This window comes from Drosophila suzukii, chromosome 3 (genome assembly GCF_043229965.1).
Source record: "Drosophila suzukii chromosome 3, CBGP_Dsuzu_IsoJpt1.0, whole genome shotgun sequence".
Lineage (NCBI taxonomy): Eukaryota > Metazoa > Arthropoda > Insecta > Diptera > Drosophilidae > Drosophila > Drosophila suzukii.
The window spans coordinates 28,201,975-28,229,194 of NC_092082.1; the positions used below are offsets into that span (position 1 = coordinate 28,201,975).

The 27,220-nt window shown below is 47.7% G+C and overlaps 1 protein-coding gene across 1 annotated transcript; it reads left to right on the forward strand.

The window, feature by feature from the left end:
• Positions 1-9,970: 9,970 nt before the first annotated feature.
• Positions 9,971-10,878, forward strand: LOC139352711 (uncharacterized). The gene is made up of 2 exons (XM_070995341.1): positions 9,971-10,541; positions 10,751-10,878. Exons 1-2 carry the CDS (start codon positions 9,971-9,973, stop codon positions 10,876-10,878), a joined length of 699 nt encoding a protein of 232 aa, XP_070851442.1.
• The last annotated feature ends 16,342 nt before the right edge of the window (positions 10,879-27,220 follow it).

Sequence of the window (27,220 nt, forward strand, 5' to 3'; positions counted from 1 at the left end):
CTCTGCTGTTGCGCTTTCATGGATCCGAGACGAGCCCTCAAGATTCAATGTTTTTGTAGCGACCCGGGTAACTGCCATTCAAGAGAAAAATGAGTCAGTGGAGTGGCGATACGTTCCAACTTCTTTAAATCCAGCTGACATTCTCTCTCTCTGAGCTCGACGAGTCTCTTTTCTGGGCTGAAAAGCCAACGCTTGAGGTTCGCCGAAGGTTTCTACTAATAAAATCTCCATACGAAGACATAGTGGCCAGTTCAAAATTTTCCAATTCCCTTGCTGCCCTTCAAAGAACTTTCGGACACGTCTACAAGTTTAGTAATCGCATCCGTCGCCCTACGATCACGGTGTCTTATCTTCAAGGCGGTACTCTGCTGTTGCATCGTCATTTATGGGATGACATCAAATCATTGCAGTCAAAGGAATTGGTGCACTCATCCATTCATTGATCAATTTGGGCTTCTTAGAGTGCATGGCCGGCTAAGGAATTCTTCGTTGGATTTTAATGGGCGCCATCCAATTATATTACCTCAGAGTCAATCGTTTACTATATTAATGCTCACTTTTATGAACGCAATCTTCACACTGGGCCACGGGCATTACTCGGCATAATGCGATCCCAATATTGGCCTATTGGGGTGAGGAAGACGGCGATGAAGGCAGTAAACAAATGTATTGGATGCTTTCGAATGAAGCCTCGTGTAGTAGACCATATAATGGCGGATCTTCCAAAGGAACGACTTGATGGATCTCATGCATTCTAAGTCACTGGCATAGACTTTTGTGGGCCGTTTCTCTACAAATCAGAGGTGCAAAGCAAGCCTCCAGTAAAATACTACGCTTGTGTCTTCATTTGTTTCTTTGTTCCTTTGGAGTTGATCAAGGTTCTCTCTACGGTGTCGTTTTTACGTGGCCTCAAACGATTTCTACCGCGCTGTTGGCACTGCTGTTTTAGCCTTTGAGGAGTTGCGGACCCTGGTGTGTCACATTTCGGCGGTTGTTAGTTCTTGACCATTAGTTTCGATAACAGAAAACCCCGCTGATCTGGGTGTATTAGCACCAGGACATTTTTTAAATGGTGGTCCGACTTCCTCTTTCGTAGAGCCGGATGTGACCAATCTTAACTTCAATCGCTTCGATGGATTGCAACGCGTGGCTTACTTGCAGCAGATCTTTTGGTCCCGATGAAAGGAAGAATACTTAACACTACTGCAGCAATGCTTCAAGTGGCGCACACCAAAACCTGGCCTGCTTGTTGACGACTTAGTTCTGGTCAAGAACGATAATTTGCCTCCCATGAAGTGGCCCCACGCAAGAATAATTGAGCTTCTGTTCGGTGGAGATGGCGTTGCTATATTTGCAGTTCTAAAGACAGCATCAAGAGTGACGAAGCCAGCAGCAAACAAGCTGCGTCTGCTACCCTTAAGGATGATGTTAAATCCCAGGTTTACAATGGGTTAATTAACTTCTGAATCCGGTCTCTTATATTAATTGGATCGCGAAAGGTAACTCTCTCTATCTAGCTCTCTCATTTTTGTGTACATGCATTCTTGGCCCAGCATTCGGCTGACTGCCCTTTCTGAAATTAGTACGAACTCTGATCTCGACATTAAACGCACTCTCGTCTCGCCTGCTGTAAACTTTCGCTTTTACAAACGGAAAAAAATGTTCAATTTTAAAAGATTTTATTAAAAAAATCTTACATTTTAAATAAAATTTTTTTTAAACAAAATATTTTCACGTAGAAGGGAGTATGCGGGGAGGGAGACAAGCAACACAGGTCGTTCAGTCCAGACACACACCGTAGCATCCGGAGATTCTATACGGAATGCGCCGGACGAGCTGGTCTAGTTGTTACCCGAGGAAAGGGGGAGGACGGTGCAGAATCTGATCTACATCGTATCCAGCTGGTCACAAAATACAGAAACACGCATCGCACCAACAGTTAAGAGGAAAATAAACAGGGGCAAACCTTGGAATTAAAAAAAAGCCTTGCTGCAAACGAAGACCAAATGCTATTCAAAACCGCTGGGGCCATTATACTTAGGATTAAGGACAACGAACGGCATAGGATTATAGGAGCTGAGAGAAAAAAATGGAAAAGGAAGACAAATCAACCAAAAGCTGTACGGGCAGATGCAATTTTGCCAATTCACTATTGCCTAGGGCGCGCCTCGATTTGTAGGCGGTCGATTGTCACTGGACGATATTGGCGATCGATGGGCGCAAGAAATACTGGAAAGATCGGCAAAAGGTGAAAATATCGCAACGGGCAGGAGGCAACGCTTCACCGTCGGTATCGATAGTTGATGAAACATCGATCACGCACGGATAATGTGATAAAACGGAGGAACCATGGAAAGGCTGCTCATTGCTGGGTCCTAGCAATGAGCAGCGAGCTGGGGATCGATAGCCGATGAGTATCGATGTTCCAGCGGAAACATATGAAATATCGGCGCGGGAGATTTGAAGTTGCTACGAGGAGGAAGACCAGCGCTGTAGAAGAGCAATGGGAGCAACGAGGGAGGCTAGGATATGCAAGCTTTAAAATGTTTTCCGAAGTAAGGGGGGAATGTGAGGAGTTGAATAGCTCCCCACAAATCTAAGCAGCAGCAGGAACAGATGGCCGTCCGCTCAGCAGATACGCGCGAGTTCGCGTAGTAACGGCGCGGCGAGGAGCGGTTGGAAAAGAAGAGAGTTTGGAGACCAAGGAGCGGAGAATGAGAGAGTGGAGACTTGGGGTAGAGCAAGTTCGCGTAGTAACGGCGCGGCGAGGAGCGGTTGGAAAAGAAGAGAGTTTGGAGACCAAGGAGCGGAGAATGAGAGAGTGGAGACTTGGGGTAGAGCAAGAGTGCCGTGTGCAAAAGGGGATAACGGAACTCCACCCGACTTTTGTATCTGCCGTATACTTTGGACCGGGAGAACAAGTGCCACATCCCAGCAGCGGAGCGGCACACAGGCGTGCCACCCGCATCACGGGAACCAGCGGGACGGCAGCAGTGGGCAGAACCTCGGTTGGATGCTGTGCGTAAAGGACAAGTGGGTCATACAGTAGTCACGGACTTTGGACCCGGAGTGGAGAGATTCAGCGGGCCGTGCGCAAATGGGAAATAACGGTTCCCGGAAGCCCTATATAAGGCCGCAGAACGGTGGCAGCTGGAGATCAGTCAAAATTCCCAAGGGGACAGTCAGTCAACCAAGTAAACTACAAGGGAGCCACAACAAGGCGAGCCGTCGGAAGCAGCGACGCGGAAAGCCTACAAGGACCAAGATCGCTACATCGAGACTTTCGAGATTGGGACATCAGGAATCTCCGAATTGAGACACAAGTGGCTGAGGTTCGGAAGGCATCACACGGCTAAGTCAAGGCGTTTGGTTCCCAACTTTGTCACGACCACACCCTGGCGAATCGCCCGCCGGGTCTGTCAGAGTCAAGCAAAAGAGGCCTACGACGAGGAACCGTGAGCTCGGGGGGGAAGGTTGTCTAAGACCCTGCGTACCTTGCCCGACCAAGCAGAACCTGGCGCGAAGGACGAGCGGTGGATCGATTTGTGGTTTCAAGAGGCATAGTCCTGGAGAGCCCTGCGATTACCGGCGAGGTCCCCAAACAGCAACTGCCCAAAAAATACCGAGTGCCGGAAACGCCAAGCTACCAGTCAGGAAGGGCGAGCGATCGACCCGTTGCGGCATTCAAGAGGTGTTGTCCTGGGGAAGCCCAGCGGTCCGGCAAGTCCCGTAGCGACGGTGGCCCAAGGACACGCAGGACAAGAAACAGCGCAGAGGACATCGGCAGCGACGCCAGCAGACATCACCGGCAGCGCGATAAGAGCAAGAACCTAGCGGGACCCTCCGGGACAAACCAAGGGACAGGTATTGCCTCAAAAGGCGTTGCCCTGAAGAGCAAGGATTGTTCACCCTAGTCTGAGAACGGTGACGCTCCCCTAAGCCCGCAAGGCAGAGTCCAAGGCGCGACAAGCGACCCCGAGGCAGCGCGTCGGCAAGCGAGCAGAGGCGGCTACTATGAGCATCCCGAGATACAGGAGCCAGCGGTCGTCAAGTCAACGCGTCGACAGGCCAGGAATAGGAACATCAGCAGCCTGCGGAACCAGAGCGAGGAGATACCGAGGCCAGCCCAGCCACACACTCGCTGTATTAATAACACAAGAATAAAAGCCACTGTTACCATTCGAACCCTTTGTTTTCTCATTGATCTACGCGGCAGTCACGTCATATAAATTTGGTGGGACAAACACACAATCTTCTGATCTAGCAGCACGAATCTCGTAGCGACCGACAGACCAACAAAATAAGTTCTTTACAAACTTAGTAGAAGTTCGGCTATTAAAAAGTTTGTCCCTCGATCTTCCATTATTTTCCAAACAACTTATTTTTGTAAGGTTAAAATCCGGCCAGCTGTGTGGTCAAGCAAACTTTAATAAGGCACCTCTGCTTTTGTGTCGGATACTACAGAGTCATTCGGGCGGTACTCTGTCTTTTTGTTTGCATTATCGTTTTTTGTTGTTCGATTTCGATCTAAAAGAAGGGCTAGGGCGTCCTTAACTGGTATTTTCTCTTATGTTACGATAGGCAGACTTATTATTGTGCACATGCTCTTGGCTCTTTCAGGGCAGATAGCTAACTGTTTTAAAATGTATGAAAGATCTGATTTAGCGCCCTTACGCGCAGCCGTACTAGCTGATCGAATTAATGTTTTAATATTTCCAGCCGTGGAATTTACTAAACTTGACGCCGCTCTTTTCTGAGTCCTTGCTCTCAGGCAATGGAGGCCGGCGCGTCCAATATCCGCCAACTTGAGTACTTTGTTTTAAAGTAATTTATATTTCCTTTACCAGATGTCCACTTGATCGACAATCTATAGCAAAATCCATGGCATCTGAACCAGCTATAGAATCTCTATATCTAGTAAATATTGCCAGCTTTTTAACACGCTTGGTCTCGTAGAGAAAAAGATTCGTCGGAAAGTATGTAGCAGGCAGAAGGAAGCGTTTTCGACACCATAAAGTATATATATTCCTACATGGCTAGTTCAGGATCACTAGCCGAGTCGATCTAGCCATGTAAGTCTGTCCTTCTGTACGAACGAACGCTGAGAGCTTGGAAACTATAAGAGCTACAATACTGGGTTAGGCATGCAGATTCCTAAGATTCCTACTCAGCGCAAGTCTGTTTCAGCAGGGTGCCACGTCCACTCTAACGCCCACAAACCGCTCAAAACTGTGGCTCCTACAGTTTTGATGCTAGAATAAAAATTTTAACTGACATGTATTGTTCTCATCAATACCTATCGATTGACCAAAAAATATTGCCCCACCTAATTTAACGCTCACAAATCGCCCACAAACTTTAAAAAATATGATCGCGGATATCTCGGAAAATATCAAAGATAAAGAATTGGGATCTAAGATTTAGATTCCGTAGTCTTGTTCGCAGCGCAAGTTTGTTACGCGAATATGCCACGCCCACTCTAACGCCCAAAAACCGCTTAAGCCTGTATCTCCATTTCCCTTTGCTCCCTTTAGCTGAGTAACGGGTATCTGATAGTCGAGGTACTCGACTATAGGGTTTTCCATTGATTTTTTTTATTAGTTTGTACATCTAAGTTGCTGTCAAAAGCACTTAATTTCGGGGACGGCAAGATCAAGAGCAAACATATAGCACAAACCACTCTCCTTCAATGCAATTATAAAATGTTTTATAAAAACTTAGCTTTCCTGCGCCCGTAACTCCGAATTTCTGTTTCGAGACAATAAAGTTTAATATTATCCTAACACAATGATGTCATTAGATCTTAATATTAACGATTTTCGAAAAGTGAATTTTTGGCCACAGAAAGTGTCAGCTAGCCTTCCTGGCGCTATCTTTCGCCCGCTTCTTAACTGGTCTTCCCACCACCCCAGTCCTACTGGTGCGATTATTTCAACTGTTCCCCGTGTTTACTGTTCCGCGTGCTCTATTTTTGTAGGGTTTTTTAATGCGTCACAAAAGCTATAAGCCTTTAAAAATATATAGAAAACATACGTGGCCACTAGGATCCGATGTGTCCACCAGGGGCCCCAAACAGTTCCATAACTCCAAAAGTGTTTATATTATCGTTTTTCTTTACGGAAACTTAGTTACTGACAAAGAAAAATTATAACCCATAATCCACATTTTTGGGGCAAAACTTAAAATATCATTTTTAATTTAATAGATATAAACCGCTGCTTCGATGAAGCGAAATTTTGATCATTGCGATTTCGTGCTTGAGTTTTCATATTCAACTCTCAAGCCCTTTTTAAAGTATTTTTAAAGATTGCTTCGTATTTTAATTGGACTTCGGTTTCGGCGCTGTTGACACAAGGGGTAGGGCTGTAACGGGAGGCGAAATTAAAGTTTAATTTTGTTGGATTTTTTGCTAAAGTCGTCTTTAGACGAAGAACAATAAGAAAGCCCCATTTAATTTTAGCCACGGAACACAACAAGGAAAATTATTAAAAACCCTGTAAGCGCAGTCGAACTGTTTAAAAGTGACTTAGTATGTCTTAGGCTAGCATTTTTTTCCAAGTACGGGAATTGGTATTGATAAAGCAACCAAAATCTAAAAACTACCTTACAGCTATGTATGATATTTTGTTATGTATGTATATTTTAGAATGGGTTTCTTTTACAAACGGACAAAAATCTTAAATTAAAAATTAAACTTTTCTCTAACAAATTATTTTCAGTTTTAAAAACATAAATTAACATACCCTTAAAGAGGCAATACTAAACTTAATTTACAAGCAAATCTATCCAAAACAGTTTGATAATTTTGTTAACACAAAGCGTAAGTCTTCAAGTTACCCATCATCACTTAAATTTGAAAATTCGGCCGCAAGCACTGATCAGGCCATAGCCGATCTTTTTGCACAGAAAAATCAACCTCCGATCATTCTCACCCATATGACATGCCTAAATCAAACTTTATTTTTGTCCTGTTATAAGTGAAAGCTCACTTCTTTTAGATTTGCAAAGGGTAATACCAGTCTACTCTCCGGGTCCTTGTGTAGACCATTGCAAAAACTTTTTACTTTGTCTTTAGAAACGTCCGATTTCCCACACAGATGGAAGGAGTCGTTTGTTATCCCGCTTCATAAAAAAGAGAGTAAGTTCACCGCATGTAATTACAGAGGTATTTCAAAGATATCAGCTATACCGAAGCTCTTTCAGAACATTATTACGCCCCATTTACAACACAGTTGTAGGTCCCTTATTTCCTCTTGTCAACACGAATTTATAAAACGTAGGTCAACGACAACCAACTTTTTGAAGTTCACTTCATTTTTCCTTCACTGACTTCGCGTTGATATGTCTAAAGTCGACACGCAGTCTCCACTTGCCTGTCTTCTTTTTCACCATTACGATGGGGGAGCTGTGTGGGGTCTTTGAATGCTCTATGAACCCCATTTGGAGAAGCTCGTTCACCTTTGCGTTGATTTCCCCTTGGATTTTTGGGTTCTTGGGATAGTAACTCTGTTTGTTTGGCTTGTCATCCTTCATTTTGATCTGGTGTTGCATTAATTCCGCCGCATCTTCCGTCTGCCAACCTAACTTGACGTCTCCTCCTTGTAATCCTTCCTAGAGCAGCAATATTTTCCGCCATTTCTTCGCTAGCGAAGCTTGCCGTTGCTCCGGTGTCGATTGTGACTTTGTAGCTGTTCCCACCATTCATCACCGCTGCGGACAACTGCTGCTCCTCCTCGATTAGCTTGCCCGTTAGTTTGGAGAGGTGGCATTATGCGATCCCCGCTCGCCTCTCTGCGGCTGAGATCGCTGGCCATTTCCCGATCGTTGGCAGCAATCGACGCTCGTGACACCCACCTGGCCGCATATCCAGCAGAAGACAGACAGAGAGTTGTGAAAGCAAAGAGTGCGGACGCGTTCTAAAATCGCTCCGTTTATTCCTTGAAGTTTTCAGCTTAAAACCAGAAGCGCAGCCGGCCATCCGGCGTGGAGCACTCGGGACACGCACCTGGACATCAGCTGGTGGACGGGAGGCCGTGGACGACATCCAGGAGCAGGTTGGGAATCTATCCCCAACAGGTTTGGCGGCCAGGCAGGGGCCGGTCGTAGATGAGGGAGGGGAGGCATCTCTGCCTCTTATTACTTTCCACTCGTTGTTTGTTTAGCAGTTGCCAAATTTTTTCTCTCGCGCTTTCTATTTTTGCAAACACTGAATCAGTGGTGGAAAGCGCTTGCGCGACCAGCTGATCGTAGTGTGCGAAAGGGGCTGCGGGTGCTATAGCAGCAAGCTTCGGACAGGGTGCAGGCCAAGCACATAAATAAGTGCGTGCCGTAGCACGTAGGGAATTTTGGGTGGCTCTTTAAAAAAAAAAAATTAGAAAATAAAAACCATAAGCCTTAGTACTAAGACTTATCCTTCTTATTAAATAATTCATAAAAATATTAAAGTCCGATCGGAAAACAGCAGATACTGCGGGTAAAGATCCAAGCTTACTGCAGTACCATCGAACTCCCCAGGCGGGGAAATGGCGGGCAGGGGATCGGGGGCACAACACCCTGGCGCTAGCCTAGGTGTTGGGCCAACCAATAGTGGAGGCACGCCGGCAAACAAAGGCCTGGCGGCGCCGGCTAATGCCGACGGCTTCCACACGCCTTTGTCCAGTCTACCTGACTGGGCCAACACGGGAGCTGACCCTTTTAAAAAAAGCAGCGTAATGGCGAGATCGCCAGAAAAAAGGGTGGAGGGCAGTGGCAGGCAGCCCGGCACCCCCCCAGCAGGAGATAAAAGCAGCCCAAAAGCTGCAGATGAGGAGCAGGGGGATATGCTGAAGCAGCTGACGGGCCTGGGATCAAAGGCCAGGGAGCTGAAGAAGCTAATGGAAGGAAAGCGTTCCATTACTAACCCCATGAGGGATATAGTCGACAAAATCGACTATCTCCAGAGGGAAGTCCTGTCGGCTGTGCAATGCATAGTCGAAGAACAGGAAAGAGCTAAGGAGATAGCAAAAAAAACCTGCGCAGAAGTGCTCGCGAGCGGCACCAGCAAGCGACCCAGGGGTCAAGAAACTGGGATGACGCTAGCGGTACCAGCGAAAAAGGCGATGAATAAGGCACCGGCAAGTGATGCCAGTCAAGGGGTAAGGAAAGGGAAACATGCTGGGACAGTTAGCACCAGCAAGCCCCAAAAACCTGGGAAGAAGCCAGAGGAGTGGACACAGGTGAAGCAGAAGGTCCGGAAGCCCAAGGTGCGACCGCCACGGAACGACGCGATAGTCATCGCAGCCTCTGCTGGAGGGTCCTATGCCGACATCCTTAAAAAGGTTAAGGCTGAACCGCAGCTTAAGGAGCTAGGACAAGCAGTACAGGCCGTTAGGCGAACAGCAAAGGGGGAACTCCTAGTGATTCTAAACAAGGTCTCTGACCCTAAAACCGTAGAGCTTCAGACCACAATGAAGGCCGTCCTGGGCAACAATGTCGACGTCAGAGCGCTGACTGAGACAATGCTGATCGAGGTAAAAGACATCGATGAGACCACCGACAAAGCAGACATCTTATGTGCGGTTCAATCACAATTTGATGTGGAACTGCCAGAGTCCGCGGTGGTAAACCTAAGGGTGGCATACGGAGGCACCCAAACCGCCACACTAAGAGTTATGCCCGACATAGGGAGGCGACTCTTGGAGAAGGGCAAAATAAGGCTGGGATGGACCTGGTGTAGAGTCCGCCCAAAGCAAACACCTAAAAGGTGTTTTAAATGTATGGAGTTTAACCATGTAGCAGGGAATTGCAGGGTCCAGGAGGACTGCTCAAAATGCTGCTACAACTGTGGCGCAAAGGAGCACCAAGCCAGAGGCTGCAAAGCAAAGGCCTGCTGCATGCTATGCAAACGCAAAAAGGAGAAAGATTGCGATCACCCAACAATGAGTGGGAAATGCCCGTACTTCAGGAGGGCTATGCAAGGGCTTAGGGGTAAATGAAGTTCCTTCAGATTAACCTAAACCATTGCGAGGTTGCCCAATCGTTGCTAGAGCAAAATGTCATCGAGAAAAACGTAGACATGGCACTCATAAGCGAGCAATACAGGAATAAAAATTCCGGAGAATGGGTAACAAATAATAGCAAAAAATCGGCAATATGGAGCTGCGGTAATCCAAGGCGACAGATTAGCAAGAAAAAATGCGGAAACTGCTTCGCTAGGGCCCAAGTGAATGGTATAGCTTTCTATAGCTGTCACCTGCCGCCAAGCCTTAGCCTCCCCCAGGCAACATCTGCGCTCGAAGAGATTGCAGAAGACGCCCGGGAAAATCGCCCCGCCGTAATTGCCGGGGACTTTAATGCCTGGGCTACGGAGTGGGGCTTCCCCCGAACCAACGCGAGGGGAAAGGCGCTACTCGAGAGCTTCGCCGCACTTGACCTAGTGCTGCTGAACTCTGGAACAAAACCGACTTTTTCAAGAGCCGGCACCAGTTCCATCATTAACCTCACATTTGTGAACACTGAATTGGCCTCGGGCTCCAGCTGGGAGGTTAGTGACACCTACACGGGTAGTGACCATGCAGCAATAATCTGCACGATAAATTCTAGAAGTGGCCCACCACGAGTCCCTTAGACCGTGCCAGGGTACAAAATAGAAACGCTAGACGTGGAGATGGTACAGATGTTGTTCGAGGACCTCTCCACAAGCGGCTCAGCTGAAGAAAGGGCAAACCACATCGCAGAGTACACCAAGGTAGCCTGTGATGCATCTATGCAGAGAAGAGGGAAAAACCCATCAAGAAGAAGACCTGCATACTGGTGGAACCAATCCATTGCGGAAGCCAGGAAAGACTGCCACAGGGCAAGACGCGCATACCAACGTTCAAGAGGAAGGCCCGAATTTGAGGCACTCCAAATATACTTCAGGGAAAAGAGACGAGCCCTGGAAAAAAACTATAAAAGAGAGCAAACGCAGGTGCTTTAACAATATCTGCGAGGAAATAGACTCCAACCCATGGGGCTTCGCATACAAACTCGTCACAAAACGGCTGCGGGTATTTAGTCGGCCATCACCGACATGCCCAGTCAGCCTAAAAAGGATCGTGGAAACACTATTCCCAGAAGGTATGGCGCGGACCTCACTGATCGTGAACAGGGCGAGCATAAAGCTCACAAGTGCCGAAGAAGTCCTCCAGGTATTGAAGACAATACTGGACGACAAGGCACCGGGACCAGATGGAATCCCGAATAAAGTTCTCAAAATTGCCATAAAAGCAAATACTAAAGAGTACGTTGACATGTATAACGCATGCCTAACGGAAGGTGTGTTCCCTAGCCGCTGGAAAACACAGCGGCTGGTACTCATACCAAAGGGGGAAAAACCCGCGGAGGAGCCTTCTTCGTATAGGCCACTCTGCATGCTGGACACGGTGGGTAAAATTCTCGAAAGAATAATCCACTCCCGGCTAGAAGGTGCCCTTGCCGATACCAACGGCCTCTCAGAGATGCAGTATGGTTTTCGGAAGGGGCTATCCACCATCGACGCCGTCGGTAAACTGTGTGAAATCGCAGATAAAGCCATTGAGGGGAAAAGGTGGTTGTACGGCACTAAGCAGTACTGCTTAGCGGCAACGTTGGATGTAAAAAACGCTTTCAACTCCGCCAGCTGGCACCACAAACTAAATGCACTGAGCAACTTAAATGTACCAGTGTATATACAGAGAGTAATAGCGAGCTACTTTGAAGGCCGCCTGCTCCTGTACGATACTGATTCCGGGCAATCGACCCACAGGGTCACCGGGGGAGTTCCCCAAGGATCAGTCCTAGGCCCTTTGTTATGGAATGTCATGTACGATGGGATACTTAGGATCACGATGCCCGAAGGGGCACGACTCATTGGTTTCGCGGATGACGTGGCCATAGTGGTTACGGCAAAGAAACTCCCAGATGCGGAAGAAATCTGCAATGAAGCGGGGAAAAGAGCAAGCGCATGGCTCGACTCCAAGGGACTCGCCTTGGCAGCGCACAAGACTGAAGCAGTCCTGATAAGTAGCAGGCAGAAAGTGGAGGCAGCTACTATCAAAATTGGAGAAGCCACAATTACATCGCGTCCAAGCCTAAAATACTTGGGCGTCATGATCGACCACCGGCTTTCTTTCAAAGAACATCTAGCGTACGCTAGTGGCAAGGCAAGTAGGACCGCGGCCGCGATATCGCGAATTATGGCGAACACTCGGGGACCACTCGGGGCAACCAGGACGTAGATTACCGGTTAGTGCTGTCACATCGACGCTGATGTACGCTGCTCCCATATGGGCTCGAGCCACAAAAAATGGAAGTTATATGCAAGACGGCGACTCCGTGCAGAGATTGTGTGCACTACGGGTATGCTGTGCGTTCCGCACGGTATCCCATGACGCGGCGCTGGTAATATCGGGAGGCATACCGATTGATCTGCTGGCAGTGGAATCAGCTAACATCCGCGCGGGCAGCACAGGGGTCGCAATTGCAGAATCCGTACGGAAAAGGTGCAGAAAACTCACCATTGCTAAGTGGCAAGAGAGGTGGGTAAATAGTAGCAAAGGACGATGGACGTATAAGCTTATCCCAGAACTGCAGAGATGGCTGGGACGGAAGCATGGACATGTGGACTACTACTTAACGCAACTGTTGACGGGACATGGATGCTTTAAATACTATCTGAATAGGTTTAAGCATGAACGTTATCCGCACTGCCCACTCTGCGAGTCGGATAATGAAGACGCAGAACACGTGTTTTTTGTCTGTCCGAGATTCGAAAATGAACGAAGAGATCTGAGCATAAGGGTTGGGAGGACGCCAGCCGCTTGTAACCTGGTGGACATTATGCTTGAATCAGAAGTAAATTGGTCTGCGGTTTGCAACATGGCCACAATAGTACTCAAAAAACTGCGCATCGCAGAAAGACTGCGAAATTCCAATAGGATAGAATCCTAGAGAGCCCTAAGGGCATTCCCCCCCCCGGCGAAGTAATACCTAACGGCAGTACCGCCGGGGAAGCGGGGAGGGGGTGGAGTTTTTACTGGGTTAGAGTCCCAGACTTCGGCAAGCTAGTTCAGCTCCGAGTTGGCTTTCGATGCTTTAAACCACCACTAACACAAAAAAAAAAAAAAAAAAATATCCAGCAGAATAACATCCGTTGGTTTCGACACCCTCTAGCCCAGTGTCCGTTCCCCCCACATTTTCGACAGGCCTCCTGCGGGTCTGTGACATGGGTAGCATCGTGTGGCCTCTGTGTGTTTCTTGGCGGCCTCCACAAGGTATTGTTTGGTTGTCTCTGTTGCTGAGGGGGTGGTGACCATTGGTCATTTCATATTGGTCATATGAACTCCGCCCAGGTTCTCCATTGCTTGTTGTTGGCGATGAACCGTTTCAAAGCCCTTCTCTTAAGCAAATCCGGCATCGCTCGGGGGATCATATCTAAGACCAAACCGCCCCGTCGAACCTGAAATACCATTCGCGGACCTGTTTAGCGACCTTTGCATAGTCCGACTGCCTGGGTCTCGAGGACAGCACTGCTGTTTTTCTATCTTGGCTTGACTCTCTCCTGTGGGCCTCTTTTTGCAAGTTGTCAATGCTCAGGCTTACCACTAGGTTGTCCCCTTCAGCGTTCGTTAACGTGATGCTTGGGTCGGCTCTGTCGTGGCATGTTGCTTCCTGCTCGGCCCAGATGTCGACTAGTTGTGGGTCGTTCTCCCTTTCTGAGTAGTATTCCGATAGTTCCTTCCTCATGTCGTCTAGCCTGCCCTCCAGGGTGACATTAGGCCTCTGCGCAAACATGGGCGAAGTCCTCCTTCTTAAGGCGGTAAATCCACTTCTTTCCCATTTTTATTGTGTTGGTCTCACTGTTGGGATAATCACGTTGGTCGCCACGTGTAACGAACTGATTTTCTTGTCTGCTTGCTACGAAATTCGTGCGGCTAGCTCAGAAGATTGTGTGTTCGTCCCACCAAATTTATATGACGTGACTGCCCCGCAGATCAGTGAGAACAGACAGGGTTCGAATGGTAAAAGTGGGTTTTATTCTCGTGTTATTAATACAGCGGGTGTGTGGCTGTTCCGGCCCCGGTATCTCCTGTCTCTGGTTCCACGGGCTGCTGATGTTCCTTGTCCTGGTCTGTCGACGCGTTGACTTGACGGCCGCTGGCTCCTGTGTCTCGGGATGCTCGTAGTGTCCGCCTCCGCGCGCTTGCCGACGCGCTGCCTCGTGGTCGCTTGTCGGGATCCGCAGAGAATTCTGCCTTGTGGGCTTAGGGAAGCGTACCGTTCTCAGACTAGGGTGAACAAGCCTTGCTCTTCAGGCCAACGCCTTGCGAGGCAATACCTGTCCCTTGCTCTGCCCCGGACGCTCTCGCTTGGTTCTTGCTCAGATCGCCTAGCGCAGACAAACGTTCCACCCGGCTTCACCTTAATACTTGACGTTTGCTACGCTCCTGCGCTCCCCAATGAGCTCCGCGCGGCGATGGTAACGTGGCTGCCGGTGTTGTCTGCAGGCGTCGCTGCCAATGTCCTCTGCGCTGTTTCCTGTCTTGCCGCTGGGCTTCTCTAGGACAACGCCTCTTGACTAGTACCTTGGCTGACTAGTACCTTGGCGTTTCTGGCACTCAGGGTTTTGGGCAGTTGCTGTTCGGGAACTTCGCCGGTAATCGCTGGGCTCTCCAGGCCAACTCCTCTTGAAACCACAAATCGATCCACCGCTCGTCCTTCTGCCAGGTCCTGTTTGGTCTGGCAAGGCACGCTGGGCCTTAGACAACTTCCTTCCCCGAGCTCACGATTTCTCGTCGCAGGCCTCTTTCGCTTGACTCTAAAAGACCCGTCGGGCGACTCGCCAGGGTGTGGTCGTGACAAAGTTGGAAACCAAACGCGTTGACTTAGCCGTGTGTTGTCTTCCGGACATCAGCCACTTGTGCCTCAATTCAGAAATTCCTGATATCCCAAACCCGAACGTCTCGACGTGGCGATCCTGCTCCTTGTATGCTTCCCACGGCGCTGCTTCCGACGACTCGCCTTGTTGTGGCTCCTGGTACCCTTAATTCCTGGCATCTGCGCACGGCGCCACTTCAGGGTCCAAGGTCCGCGGTTTTACCGTTCGACCTTTAGCCCTCTGCACACGGCTTCACACTAGGGTGCTAATCGCGGCGATCTACCGTTAACCCTCTGCTCTTTCTCTCCAAGCTCTTTCTCCTCGTACTCTCCAAACTCTCTTGAGCCGAACTCTCCTAGCTCTCTCGTACTGAATTCTCTTTACTCTCTTGAATTATGTTCTCCAAACTCTCTTGAACTGAATTCTCCAAACTCTCTCTTTGAGATTTGTGGGTAGTTATTTAACTCTGCTTCGTATTACGTTTACTAGAAATCTTATTCATGGTTTTATACATCGTGTTTAAAGAAGTTATAAAAACAATTATTCTTGATTGACACGGCTTATGTTGTAGCCCTGGTGCACATATATTATATATATATTATATATATATTATATATATATTATATATATATTATATATATATAAGCTTACGATGAGATCTCGACGCTGAATGAATATAGATATATATATGTATCAGTGCACTTTCACTTAAAAGAATATTGATACAATTAGTTAGACGAAAATTATTACTATAGGTAAACTGTTTAGCTTAGCATTTTTTTGTTTATAGATATAAGTCCACTGGAGGACTGTGTGTGCTTGCACGTTCACTATGCTGGCGGTTGAGTTGATATAAACGTATTCTTTTGATGTTTTTTTTTTGTTGATGAGTTGTTAATTGTTTTGGGTACTACTATTTGTTTTTTCCCGGCTGCTCTCGGCCCAATCGGTGGTGGAAGCCACGATTTTTTCGAGCTCATGTCCGTGGTCCCTTCGACGCTGTACGGATCTCTTGTACATTTGAAGTCCTCGAAGGATATTCAGGACCCACAAGGATAAAGCGATCAGGCGCAAAACGTTGCGTTCTGTGGTCTGTGGGCGTTCTGTGTGGTCTATCACCTCAACGATGTTGATCACGTTGGCGGCGTTACCGTCTGCTTTAGACACTTTGAATCCCATCCTTGGGTCCTTAATTCGAGACTTTACACTTTCGAATCAAGTATTCATTATTCTTCAAGGTGAATGTTATGAACGAGAATTCTTCTCGAGTTGACTGACAGTGGGGTATTCGATATTATCAATCCACTTTCGGCTAACGGAATCCGATTTTTTAGGATATTTTGTCGGACCCATAAAATAATTTTAAAACGTTAGTTTAATACACAACATCAGAAACTTAATGTAAAACTTACCTGACCTTATTATTATAACTTTTAAAAACAAAATATGTAAATCAGTAAATCTGGTTAGCTGCTCACAATTCAAATGACTTGCTTTCCTCTTTAATAACATAAACAGAATGATTTATTTCGTTTTCTCTTCGCTGTTGGCGCGTGCCACTGCACCTATACCCTTTCTAAAGCGAAAAATATCCGACCATGTAATGTTTACTACTTAAGTATAAAATAAAATATGAATCTTTCAAAAATGTTAATATAAAAATGTTTTAAATATATTGTTCAGGCCCACTGTCCGGCGAATCTGGACTGGCCCCGCTATCCAGCTGCACCAGCTGCACCGCTCTACCGCTCTCCCGCTCTCCCGCTCTCTCGCGCTCCCGCTCTCCTGCGCTGTTCCTAGCTCCCGCCATGAAGTCTCCGCTGCGCTTTGGAGCGCAGAGCGGAGCTTAGACTAAGTCAGTTCGATTTCTGAAGTTCAATAGAATAAACCGCGGTCGTACCCCCGCCTACTTTTTACCCAGTTAACTTCTTGTGCACTTTTATTTCCAACTAAGGGGCAAATACGCGTTCGAGTGGTTTCTCCCCAACAGCTTCATCAGCACCAGCAGCAAACCGCACCAGCAGCAAGCCAGCGAAGCCCAGCGAACCAGCCCGCCGACGCCGATTGTTTTCCCGCCGTCGCCTCCCACGCCATTCCACCAGCGCCAGCACGGTACCCCGCTGCCCCCCGGCGTACATTTTGGTCCTTCGAGCCGGATAAGATAAGTAAAGCTTTTCGTTATATTAATTGCCGGTCTGCAGTCAGCCACTCGAAAATAATTCGTTTGACTTTCTGTACGATTTGTCTAAAATCCTAGTCCGATTAAATCCGACAACGGCAATTAAAAATTACTTCGCCATTTTTTTCTTCGATTTTCCTTTTGCTACGTGCGGCCATATTGCCAATTTTTTCCGACTCCTTTTTTAATTGCATTTGGCCGCTCATCCATACTTACATACACATATACAAAATCGAGAAAAAAAATTCCAAGCTTAGAGAAAATATTGTGCAAATATAAGCCAAGCATACAGTGAGAATTATTAAATTTCTAGTGTTCTGCCAATTCAGGCCCCCAAAACTTTTCAAGATTTTTCTCTCTGTATATCCGCAGCCGCTAAAATACTAGCACATATTTTTTCGTTTTTCCAAATACAGTCCACACACAATAAATCGAAAACTTCCACAACAACACATACCCCGCCGGCAATAATTATTTAACAAATTTAAAACCGGCGAAAATTACATACATACAAATATATTACATCCATACAAATATCTACATCCATACAAATATCTACATATATACACATATCTACATCCATACAAATATCTACATCCATACGAATATCTACATCCATACAAAAATCTACATATATACACATATCTACATACAGTCACATATAATTTTTAACTCCACCATCCCGTTCCGACTAATTAAAGTTTTCCGTCGGCCATCCGGTAAAAAAAATTAAAATACAAAAATTACACCAACCGACGAGAAAATTTTTTTGGTCATTGTGTTTTATTTACCATCAAACTTTTTTAGTATTTTTTTTGGTATTTGGTATTTACTCCGTAAAATTTATTTTATTTAAACGGGAAAAATACCAGCACTCCACTGCATGCATAGCATCCTCCGTCCACCATTTTTTTGGTATATTTGTAGTATTTTTTCCTCGAAATATTAAATCAAATTAAAGCAATACTCCAATATTAAATAATCAACCGATCGCATCCTCCGACCAACTTTGGTAATTTTTCTTCATTTAGAAGTTTAAATAAAGGCGAAAATATTACAATTACTCCACCGGGGACTATATATATACACATAGTTGGTATTTTCCCCCCTCAATTTATCCAAACGCAAAAATACCAGCAAAAAATATACCAAACTTGATCACAACCATAATACATATACCAAAAGGGTTAAATATTATAGAATTACTTCTCAACGGGTGATATTCGAACTCATCACTCACTGTTCCTAATCCGTATTATTGGGTTTAATTCCGCAAAGTAACCAGGTCGGTGCTTGCTTCCAATTTCTATTTCTCCGATCCACTACTTTTTTGTCGACACCTCGTTCCACTGTTCCAGAAGTGGGCCAGGTTTCCTATTTATCCGACATAAACAAAGGCGAACAGATTCAGACCCAAATAAAGGTAATTTCTCTTTAAATGTCCGCTGGAAGTGATAACAACAAGTTGTCTATTCCACCTGCCGTAGTCCCAGGCATATCCGTAGATCCGCCCACACCCGAACTAACTGCCAAGACCTCGTCGCCCCGAAAAAGGGTCACCCGTGCAAACGTCAAAATGGCACTAACACCTTCCCAGATCGCTCTAAGCAAATTTACTGAGGTCTCAGATCGGCTGAGTGAGTTTGAATCCAGAGCAAACACTCCTTCGCCGATCCCTCCTACTCTGTCTATGCTGAACATCCGCCGCGAAGAAATACGCGCGTTATGGGACCGCATCAAGGCAGAATACGATGAATGCACCGGGTGCATAGCAGAAGCCGGAGACAGTGCAGCTGATAGTTTGCCAGTTCTCAAGGCTAAATACGGCTACTGCTATTCCGTTTACGAGAGATGTGGGGCTCAGATCGCGGATATGATAGCCCAGGCTCCCCAAGTTCAAGCTGTTCCTACCCAGACTTACATTCCCTCTGGATGTCGGCTGCCTCCGTGCGATACCGAGGTTTTCACCGGAGACTATCTGCGGTGGCCGACCTTTAGGGATCTGTTTACGGCCATTTACATAAACAATCCAAGGCTGACGCCAGTCGAAAAATTGTTCCACCTAAATGCCAAAACAAGCGGCGATGCACACACGATAGTGTCAAACTCCCCCCTTACTAACGACGGCTTTCGCTCAGCTTGGGCTAACCTAACTGAGCGTTTCGAAAACAAGCGGTTGTTAGTAAATAGCCAATTGAAAATACTTTTCAATGTGCAGTCCGTTAATCAGGAATCTGGGTCAGCTATCCGTGAACTTCAACGTACCATCCAGGGTTGCCTTACGGCTTTAGAAATGTCCGGAATTGAAACAGAAAATTGGGATTGCCTCCTAGTGTACATGTGCTCCTCCAAACTTCCTAAGCTCACGCTATCCTTGTGGGAACAGTCCCTGCACAATAAGGCAGAGATTCCGACGTGGCAGGAACTGAAGGCCTTCCTTACGGAGCGTCACCGGACCTTAGAAGCCATAGACGACGTACGGCCGTCGGGATCGAGTCAATCTCTGCCAAAAACATCCGCCCCCACTGCAGCGCCTCAAAGAATAAATTCATACGAGACAAGGGTAGCACCCAAGCCAAAAGGATGTGACCTTTGTAAGAAGGAAAACCATCCTGTCCGCACATGTGCACGGTTCCTCCAGATGACGGTCGACGAGCGTTCGGCATACATAAAGAGGAAGCAGCTGTGTCTAAACTGCTTCGCACGAGGGCACCAGCTGCGTGATTGTGAGAGCACTCATAGTTGCTTTACGTGCCGCGGCCGCCATCACACCTTACTACACCGACGCAACTCCTCCCAATCGCCTTCGAATCCCGCCCCAAGACCCAGATCAAGACCAAGTACACCAGTTGCCACCGCTTCCCGGTCCACGGACTCGACAGTACAAAATTACTTCGCGACGGGGTATAGATCCGTCTTGCTGGGCACCGCCATAATTGACATATGTCACTTGGGGTCGAATTTTAAAGCTCGTGCCTTGATAGATTCAGGATCAGAGGCAACCTTCATTTCTGAGCGGCTGTTCAATCTAATTAAGTTGCCTCACCAGGTAATCCGAGCCCAAGTATCAGGCTTAAACCCGACAGTATCCGCTGAATCCAAAAAGCTCTGTCAGTTTACCATCCGTTCTCCGACCAGGCCTGGCTTGCAAATAAACACGACGGCCTATGTTCTTCCTCAATTAGCTGGAAACCTTCCATCTTGTCCGATTCCGCAACAGTTTCTACGGGATCTTCCCGAACTGTCACTAGCGGATCCAAAGTTCTACGAGAGTGCACAGATAGATATTCTGGTCGGGGCCGACATACTGCCATCCATTCTCCTAAGCGGCACCCGGCCGAATATTTGTGGCTCTCTTCTCGGGCAAGAAACCATTTTCGGGTGGATCCTAACAGGACCCGTTCCTGCTCCAAGGGAAAATCAGATTTCCGTTTTTTCCACACGAATCTCCCACACAGTTGACACGTCCCTGGATAGGCTTCTCACCAAATTTTGGGAGGTGGAGGATCTGCCAGTAAAAGTGACAAAATCTTCCGATTTGGCTTGTGAGGAAAATTTTCTCGGAACAATTACGAGAGACGATAACGGCAGGTATGTCGTAAGTCTTCCATTTCGTGATCCTCAAAACGTAAAATCCGCCCTCGGTCACTCCAGATCCTCCGCGTTGTCGCAGTTCCTAAGAACCGAGCAACGCCTGAAGAGGGACTGTCAGCTGAAAGCCAAATACGACTCCGTGATTCAAGAGTATCTCGACCTCAATCACATGAAAGAGGTCCGTCCTACCCATAATTCTGCCAGTTATTACCTTCCGCATCATGCCGTGCTCAAGCCGGAAAGTACAACCACTAAGTTACGTGTGGTTTTCAATGCCTCCAGCCCTTCAGAGAATGGGGTCAGCTTAAATGATATCCTTCATGCTGGCCCAGTCTTACAGTCCGATCTAACGATCCAGATCCTGAAGTGGCGATATTTCCGATACGTCTACAGTGCCGATATCGAGAAAATGTATCGGCAGATATGGGTAGATCCGAAGCATTCCCCGTTCCAACGCATTTTATTCCGCAACAGCGAGGGGCACATTCGAGATTTCGAATTACAGACGGTAACTTTTGGAGTCAATTGCGCGCCATTCCTGGCCATTCGAGTCCTGCAAAAGTTGGCAACTGACGTGCAGCTCAGCCATCCAAGAGCGAGCAATGTCATTCGAAATAATATGCATGTAGACGATGTCCTTGCGGGAGCTGACTCCGCCGAGGACGCTAAGTCCATTGTTCGCGAGCTACAAAGTGCTCTAGATTCCGCGGGGTTTCCACTGAGAAAATGGACCTCCAACAACAAAGAAATATTAGCTCATATCCAAAGCGATCATCTTCTGACAGCCGACTTCCTCGAGATCGACACTGAGAGCACAGCCAAAACTCTCGGCGTACGACGGAAGGCGACGTCCGATGAGTTCTTTTTCGTCCCACCAGATTTAGCAACGGAAATCTCCCACACGAAACGACAAGTCCTTTCCCAAATTGCCAAGCTATTTGATCCAGCAGGCTGGCTCGCTCCATTTGTTGTGTGTGCCAAAATCTTTATGCAAGAGATTTGGCTTCAGGATCTAGGCTGGGACGATAAACTTCCAATTGAGCTGTGCCAAAGGTGGAACAGCTTTCTCCAGAGCTATTCGGTCCTAGACCAGGTCAGAATACCCAGATGGGTTTCCTTCCGTCCAGAGTTCCGCGTAGAGCATCACGGATTCTGTGACGCCTCGCAAAAGGCATACGGTGCTGCGATCTATGTGCGCGTAGAAGTGGGCCATAAGACGATGGTGCACTTGCTCACGGCCAAGACGCGTGTGGCGCCAGTCAAAACGGTGTCCCTTCCCAGGCTGGAGTTATGTGGGGCTCTCCTTTTGTCCGAGATGGCCGAAGCCATTCTTCCAAATATGCCGAGGCTGACCTCAAAATTCCACTGTTGGACCGATTCCACGATTGTGCTAGCATGGTTAGCAAAACCAGCGTGCCATTGGACTACGTTCGTTGCCAACAGGGTGACGAAGATCACCGAGTCCACTGAGGCGGCCAATTGGTCGCACGTTCAATCCGAACATAATCCAGCTGATTTGGCTAGTCGAGGAGTTCCCCTTCAAGAGCTGGTGGATAACCCGCTTTGGTGGCATGGACCCACTTGGCTGCAACGTCCACGCGATCAGTGGCCCAGCCAGGGAACCGACCTGCCGGTGACTGAGATCGAAAAGCGTGCCGTTAAAGTCCATGTGGCGTCTATGCCGTCAGAAGATTTCCTAGATCGCTTTTCCAATTTAGATAGAGCTTTGCGGGTCCTCGCGTATGTCCATCGATTTGTCCAACGATGTCGAAGACAATCACCGCCTTCCGGGGTCCGTCTAGAGGCCCAGGACGTTGCCGCCGCGGAAGAACTCATGACGATTTGCACTCAGCGCAGGTATATTTCTGAAGAATACCGCTGCTTGAGTCAGAAGCGTCCTGTGCCCGCGGCGAGTTCGATTCTCTCCCTGAACCCCTTTCTAGATAAGAAAGGGGTAATCAGGGCATGCGGCCGCGTAACGGCCTCCGACAGTTTGCGGTATGATGAACGACATCCGATAATCCTGCCGTACGAATGTGCACTCTCGCGGCTTCTGGTCAAATTCACGCATCTCATTACGTTGCATGGTGGCAACCAGTTAGTGGTGCGTCTCACTCGGTCCAGATACTGGGTTCCGAGAATAAAGAACTTGGTGAAGGCAGTGGTTAACTCCTGCAAGGTCTGCGTTATCCACAAAAAGAGATTGCAAGTCCAGATGATGGGAAGTTTTCCGAAAGAGCGAGTGTCCTTTTCCCGCCCGTTCACGTACACAGGGATGGACTACGCCGGCCCGTTTGACATAAAAAATTATACCGGAAGAGCTTGTCTCATTACGAAAGGGTATGTGTTGGTTTCGTTTGTTTTTCTACAAAGGCCATCCATCTAGAGCCTACATCCGACTTAACGACTGAAAAGTTTCTGGCCGCTTTCGCTCGTTTCGTCTCTAGAAGAGGGTGTCCTCGCCAAGTCCAATCCGACAATGGAAAGACCTTCGTCGGCGCCTCCACCGTGCTTTCCCGAGACTTCCTGCAAGCCGTTAAGGAGTCTGTGACCGATGCCTATAGTCATCAGCAGCTCACCTGGCAATTCATTCCTCCGGGGGCACCCCACATGGGAGGCCTATGGGAAGCTGGTGTCAAGAGCTTCAAGACCTTGTTTTACAAGTCCACCGCTACGCGGAAGTACACCTTTGAAGAGCTGTCCACCCTCCTAGCGAGAATCGAAGCTTGTCTGAATTCCAGACCGCTATCTCCCATGTCCGAGGATCCAACTGATCTCTTAGCGTTGACACCAGGGCACTTTCTTGTTGGTGGACCTCTTCTATCCATAGTGGAACCTGAAGTAAAGGGCGAATCCAAGTCCATTCTGAACCGGTGGCAGCACTTAAAGTATCTCCATCAACAATTCCGCACTCGATGGAAGGATGAGTACCTTAAGGAGCTCCACAAGCGCAACAAGTGGCAAGTCCCCACAGAAAATCTGCGTGTTGGCGATCTGGTCGTCATTAAGGATGACAATTTGCCCTCAAATGAGTGGCGACTCGGAAGAATAGACTCCGTTTTTCCGGGAGCCGATGGTAATGTCCGCGTAGTCGACATTCGTACGACACGCGGCATTGTCAAACGTCCAGTGACCAAGGTGGTTCTTCTTCCAAGAGAGCCGCCCAAAACTACCTCGTAACGAGCCGCGTTTCTTACACACCCTAGTCCGTAGCCATTATCCACGTCAGTGTTAATCAGCCCTGTTTGTTTTTTTTCCTTATCCACACTCTAAACAGGAAAATGGCTCCCCGTCCACGTAGCGCTCAGGCTCTGGATAGCAGACGTACTCGAGGTACTCAGTCCTACCGATGCCGAGTCTGCCGCGGAATCCATCCTCTTCGGAAGTGTCAGAGGTTCCTAAAGCTGAGCGCAGAGAAGCGGCTGCGGGCAGTGCTTATTAACAAGTACTGCGCGAACTGTCTCGCACACGAGCACTCCACTGGGAGCTGTCGTAGCGGTGACCGGTGCAGAACGTGCAACCGGGATCATCACACGCTGCTGCACATGCATGACCTTGGTTCCCGGAAAAAGTCCGGCTCCAAGCAAAAGTCCCGCTCCAAGCAAAAGTCCCGCTCCAAGCAACAGCCCGCTTCTCCGCAGCGTTCGCGCCGGCAAGATCCGCCAACTCGCCAAACGCCTGCTCCTCCACCGCGCTCAGCATCCTCGACACCAGCTTCGTCGCTCGCCGCACTTCTCCAGCGGCATAGCGTTAATGTCCTCCCGACTGCTGTGGTGATCGTCGAGACCGGAGAGAAGAAGTTCGACACCGCCGCACTCATCGATCCGTGCACCCCGACAAGCTCCATTGATGCATCCCTGGCCGCCGCGTTGCGTTTGCCGACAACGAACGTGGGCGACGAGAGCATATGCACGGCGACGATTCGTTCGAAGGTCGACGAGGCCATCAAGCTGGAGGTGGTCCTCAAGATCGAGCCTAACGTGCGCATCCGCACTCCCATCCGTGCGCTCAGTGAGAGCGTCGTCCAAAAATTTAAGGAGCTACCGCTCGCGGATGAGGTTTTCCACCGGCCAGCCACGATCTCATTGATCCTGGGCGCCGACGTCTACCCGAAGGTGATAAAGCCGGGCTTTCACATGGTCGACGAGGGACTGCCGGTAGCCCAGAAGACGGTGTTCGGGTGGATCGTCTCCGGCGCCTGTACGCAGGCTTGAGGCGTAGGCGGCTGGCCGAAGTTCCGTCTCCGTTATTATTTTTGCAACGCTAGCGATTGCAAGGGGGGCGGAATGTTCAGGCCCACTGTCCGGCGAATCTGGACTGGCCCCGCTATCCAGCTGCACCAGCTGCACCGCTCTACCGCTCTCCCGCTCTCCCGCTCTCTCGCGCTCCCGCTCTCCTGCGCTGTTCCTAGCTCCCGCCATGAAGTCTCCGCTGCGCTTTGGAGCGCAGAGCGGAGCTTAGACTAAGTCAGTTCGATTTCTGAAGTTCAATAGAATAAACCGCGGTCGTACCCCCGCCTACTTTTTACCCAGTTAACTTCTTGTGCACTTTTATTTCCGACTAAGGGGCAAATACGCGTTCGAGTGGTTTCTCCCCAACAGCTTCATCAGCACCAGCAGCAAACCGCACCAGCAGCAAGCCAGCGAAGCCCAGCGAACCAGCCCGCCGACGCCGATCGTTTTCCCGCCGTCGCCTCCCACGCCATTCCACCAGCGCCAGCACGGTACCCCGCTGCCCCCCGGCGTACATATATAAATAAATTTTAACGGACTGAATTTCTATGTCTAAACTAAAAATGCATGTCGTAGTAATAATGTACAATGAGTAAACATAACATTATAAGTAAATTAAATTAACTTAATTTTACTATGATCCGAAAAAGGACTTTTTGAAATATTAGGGCATTCACTTGTCGCTGCTCCACAAAAATGTTTCGCCGAAATGTTAGTCGCTAGCTGAACCTAACGGCGAGACGCAAAAAAAAAACGAATAACGGACCGGCCGAAATTGGTCTTTGCGAGCGCGGAGTGAAGTCATTCGTGTTACTGCTTCATGGTTTTAAACAATTCTCGTTATTTAATCACTTCAGATTCCGTATCCGTACTTGGGGTAATCTACTTTTAATCAAACATTCTTCAGAATTATTCGTGTATTCTCTTCTTTCGGATCCGTTGGGTTTCCTTATTTGATACGTGTTTTCCTAAGTTTGTTTTTTTGTAAAAGTGTATGCTAGTCTTAGCAAGAACTCCATGTACCTTTTCCTGGCACCCAAAGGTCATATATTACCTATATTCGTAGTTCTCATCATATGTAAAATCGATTAAGTTTCCAAAGTTCCTTTTGTCAGTTCGTTAACGACTTTTCCGTCACCAATGGCAAGGTGAAATTTAAAATAACGTTCACGACATTTCCTTCTATTATTTTCAGTTACGCTTTGTTCAGATGATATATAGCAGCCACATTTACTGATCAATTTCAGTATCTCGGGAAGATTTTCCATCTCATTTTGGGGAAGACTTTTCAGAATTTATAACAGCTGACTTTTAACCATATACATATGTCCGATCAGAGTATATAATATATAGTTTCGTTACTCTATTTTACTTCTGTATCAGCATTTTAGAAAGATAAAATCGTAAACAATTTATACCATTTTGGGTTGATAAGGGCCATATAAAAAAATAAAAAGGTAACTTATTGCAAAGACCAGAGATTCAGTGTATAATTAGAAAACTTGGTTAATTTATTTAGTTCTGGGTAGTTCGCTGGTATGCTATGTCCCTAATACTACACGTTATGTAGTGGAAAAATATCTTTGCCGAGAGTCTTACCCAGAGCACGCGTCCGTCCGCTGGCACGATGGAGAAAACAAAAGGTCTTTTCGATATAACTCTTATCGATACCACAATTATTATATTCAACTGTTACTTAACAGTGGTTGAGGCATCTACTTGATCGATAGTCGATGACTTTGACTGCTGTACCTAGTGTGACCTTAGCTAACTATCGTACTATCGCTTAGTAAATAAGACAGAATTTTAGGTTTTGAACTTAACTTATTTATCCTCCAGTGGACTTATATCTAATTACATGGATTAAATTCTAGGTTATTATACGCGAAAAATATTATGGGAAACTATATATAATTGTGCGCCTCGATCTCCAAAAATGAGGCGTCACATTATTTTGGCGGGGGGTAAAAAATGACGATGATAGTGCCATCTGGCTTCATGGTGGCGGTGTAGACACCATACTCCGCGCTAATCCGCAGCCGTATCCGCCTGGTGATACGTCCCGCTCTGCGGCCCGTTATTTGGTCGAGGACTCCTCGACTGAGCATCCCGTCCAGATCGATGGGGTCACGGATGGCTGTGGGTGACAAAGTTGGCGGAGCGGTCGGTGAGGTCGAGATCAACGATGGCACTGTTGGCGGAATGTGTTGGTTGGCGATGGTAGACGATGGCGCTGTCTGTTGCGGTGGTGTCGCCCAATGGGCCCACTGCGGGGTCGTGGCAGTCGAGGATTTTGTTTTATTCCAATGGTAACATGTGCGTATGCAAATTTTTGAGGTT

Excerpts from the sequence above, each read along its gene's own strand:
- LOC139352711 (XM_070995341.1), top strand. The coding sequence starts at position 9,971 with ATGAAGTTCCTTCAGATTAACCTAAACCATTGCGAGGTTGCCCAATCG. Across the intron at positions 10,542-10,750 it reads GGTTAGTGACACCTACACGG|AGAAGAGGGAAAAACCCATC; the intron begins GTAGTGACCATG and ends GCATCTATGCAG.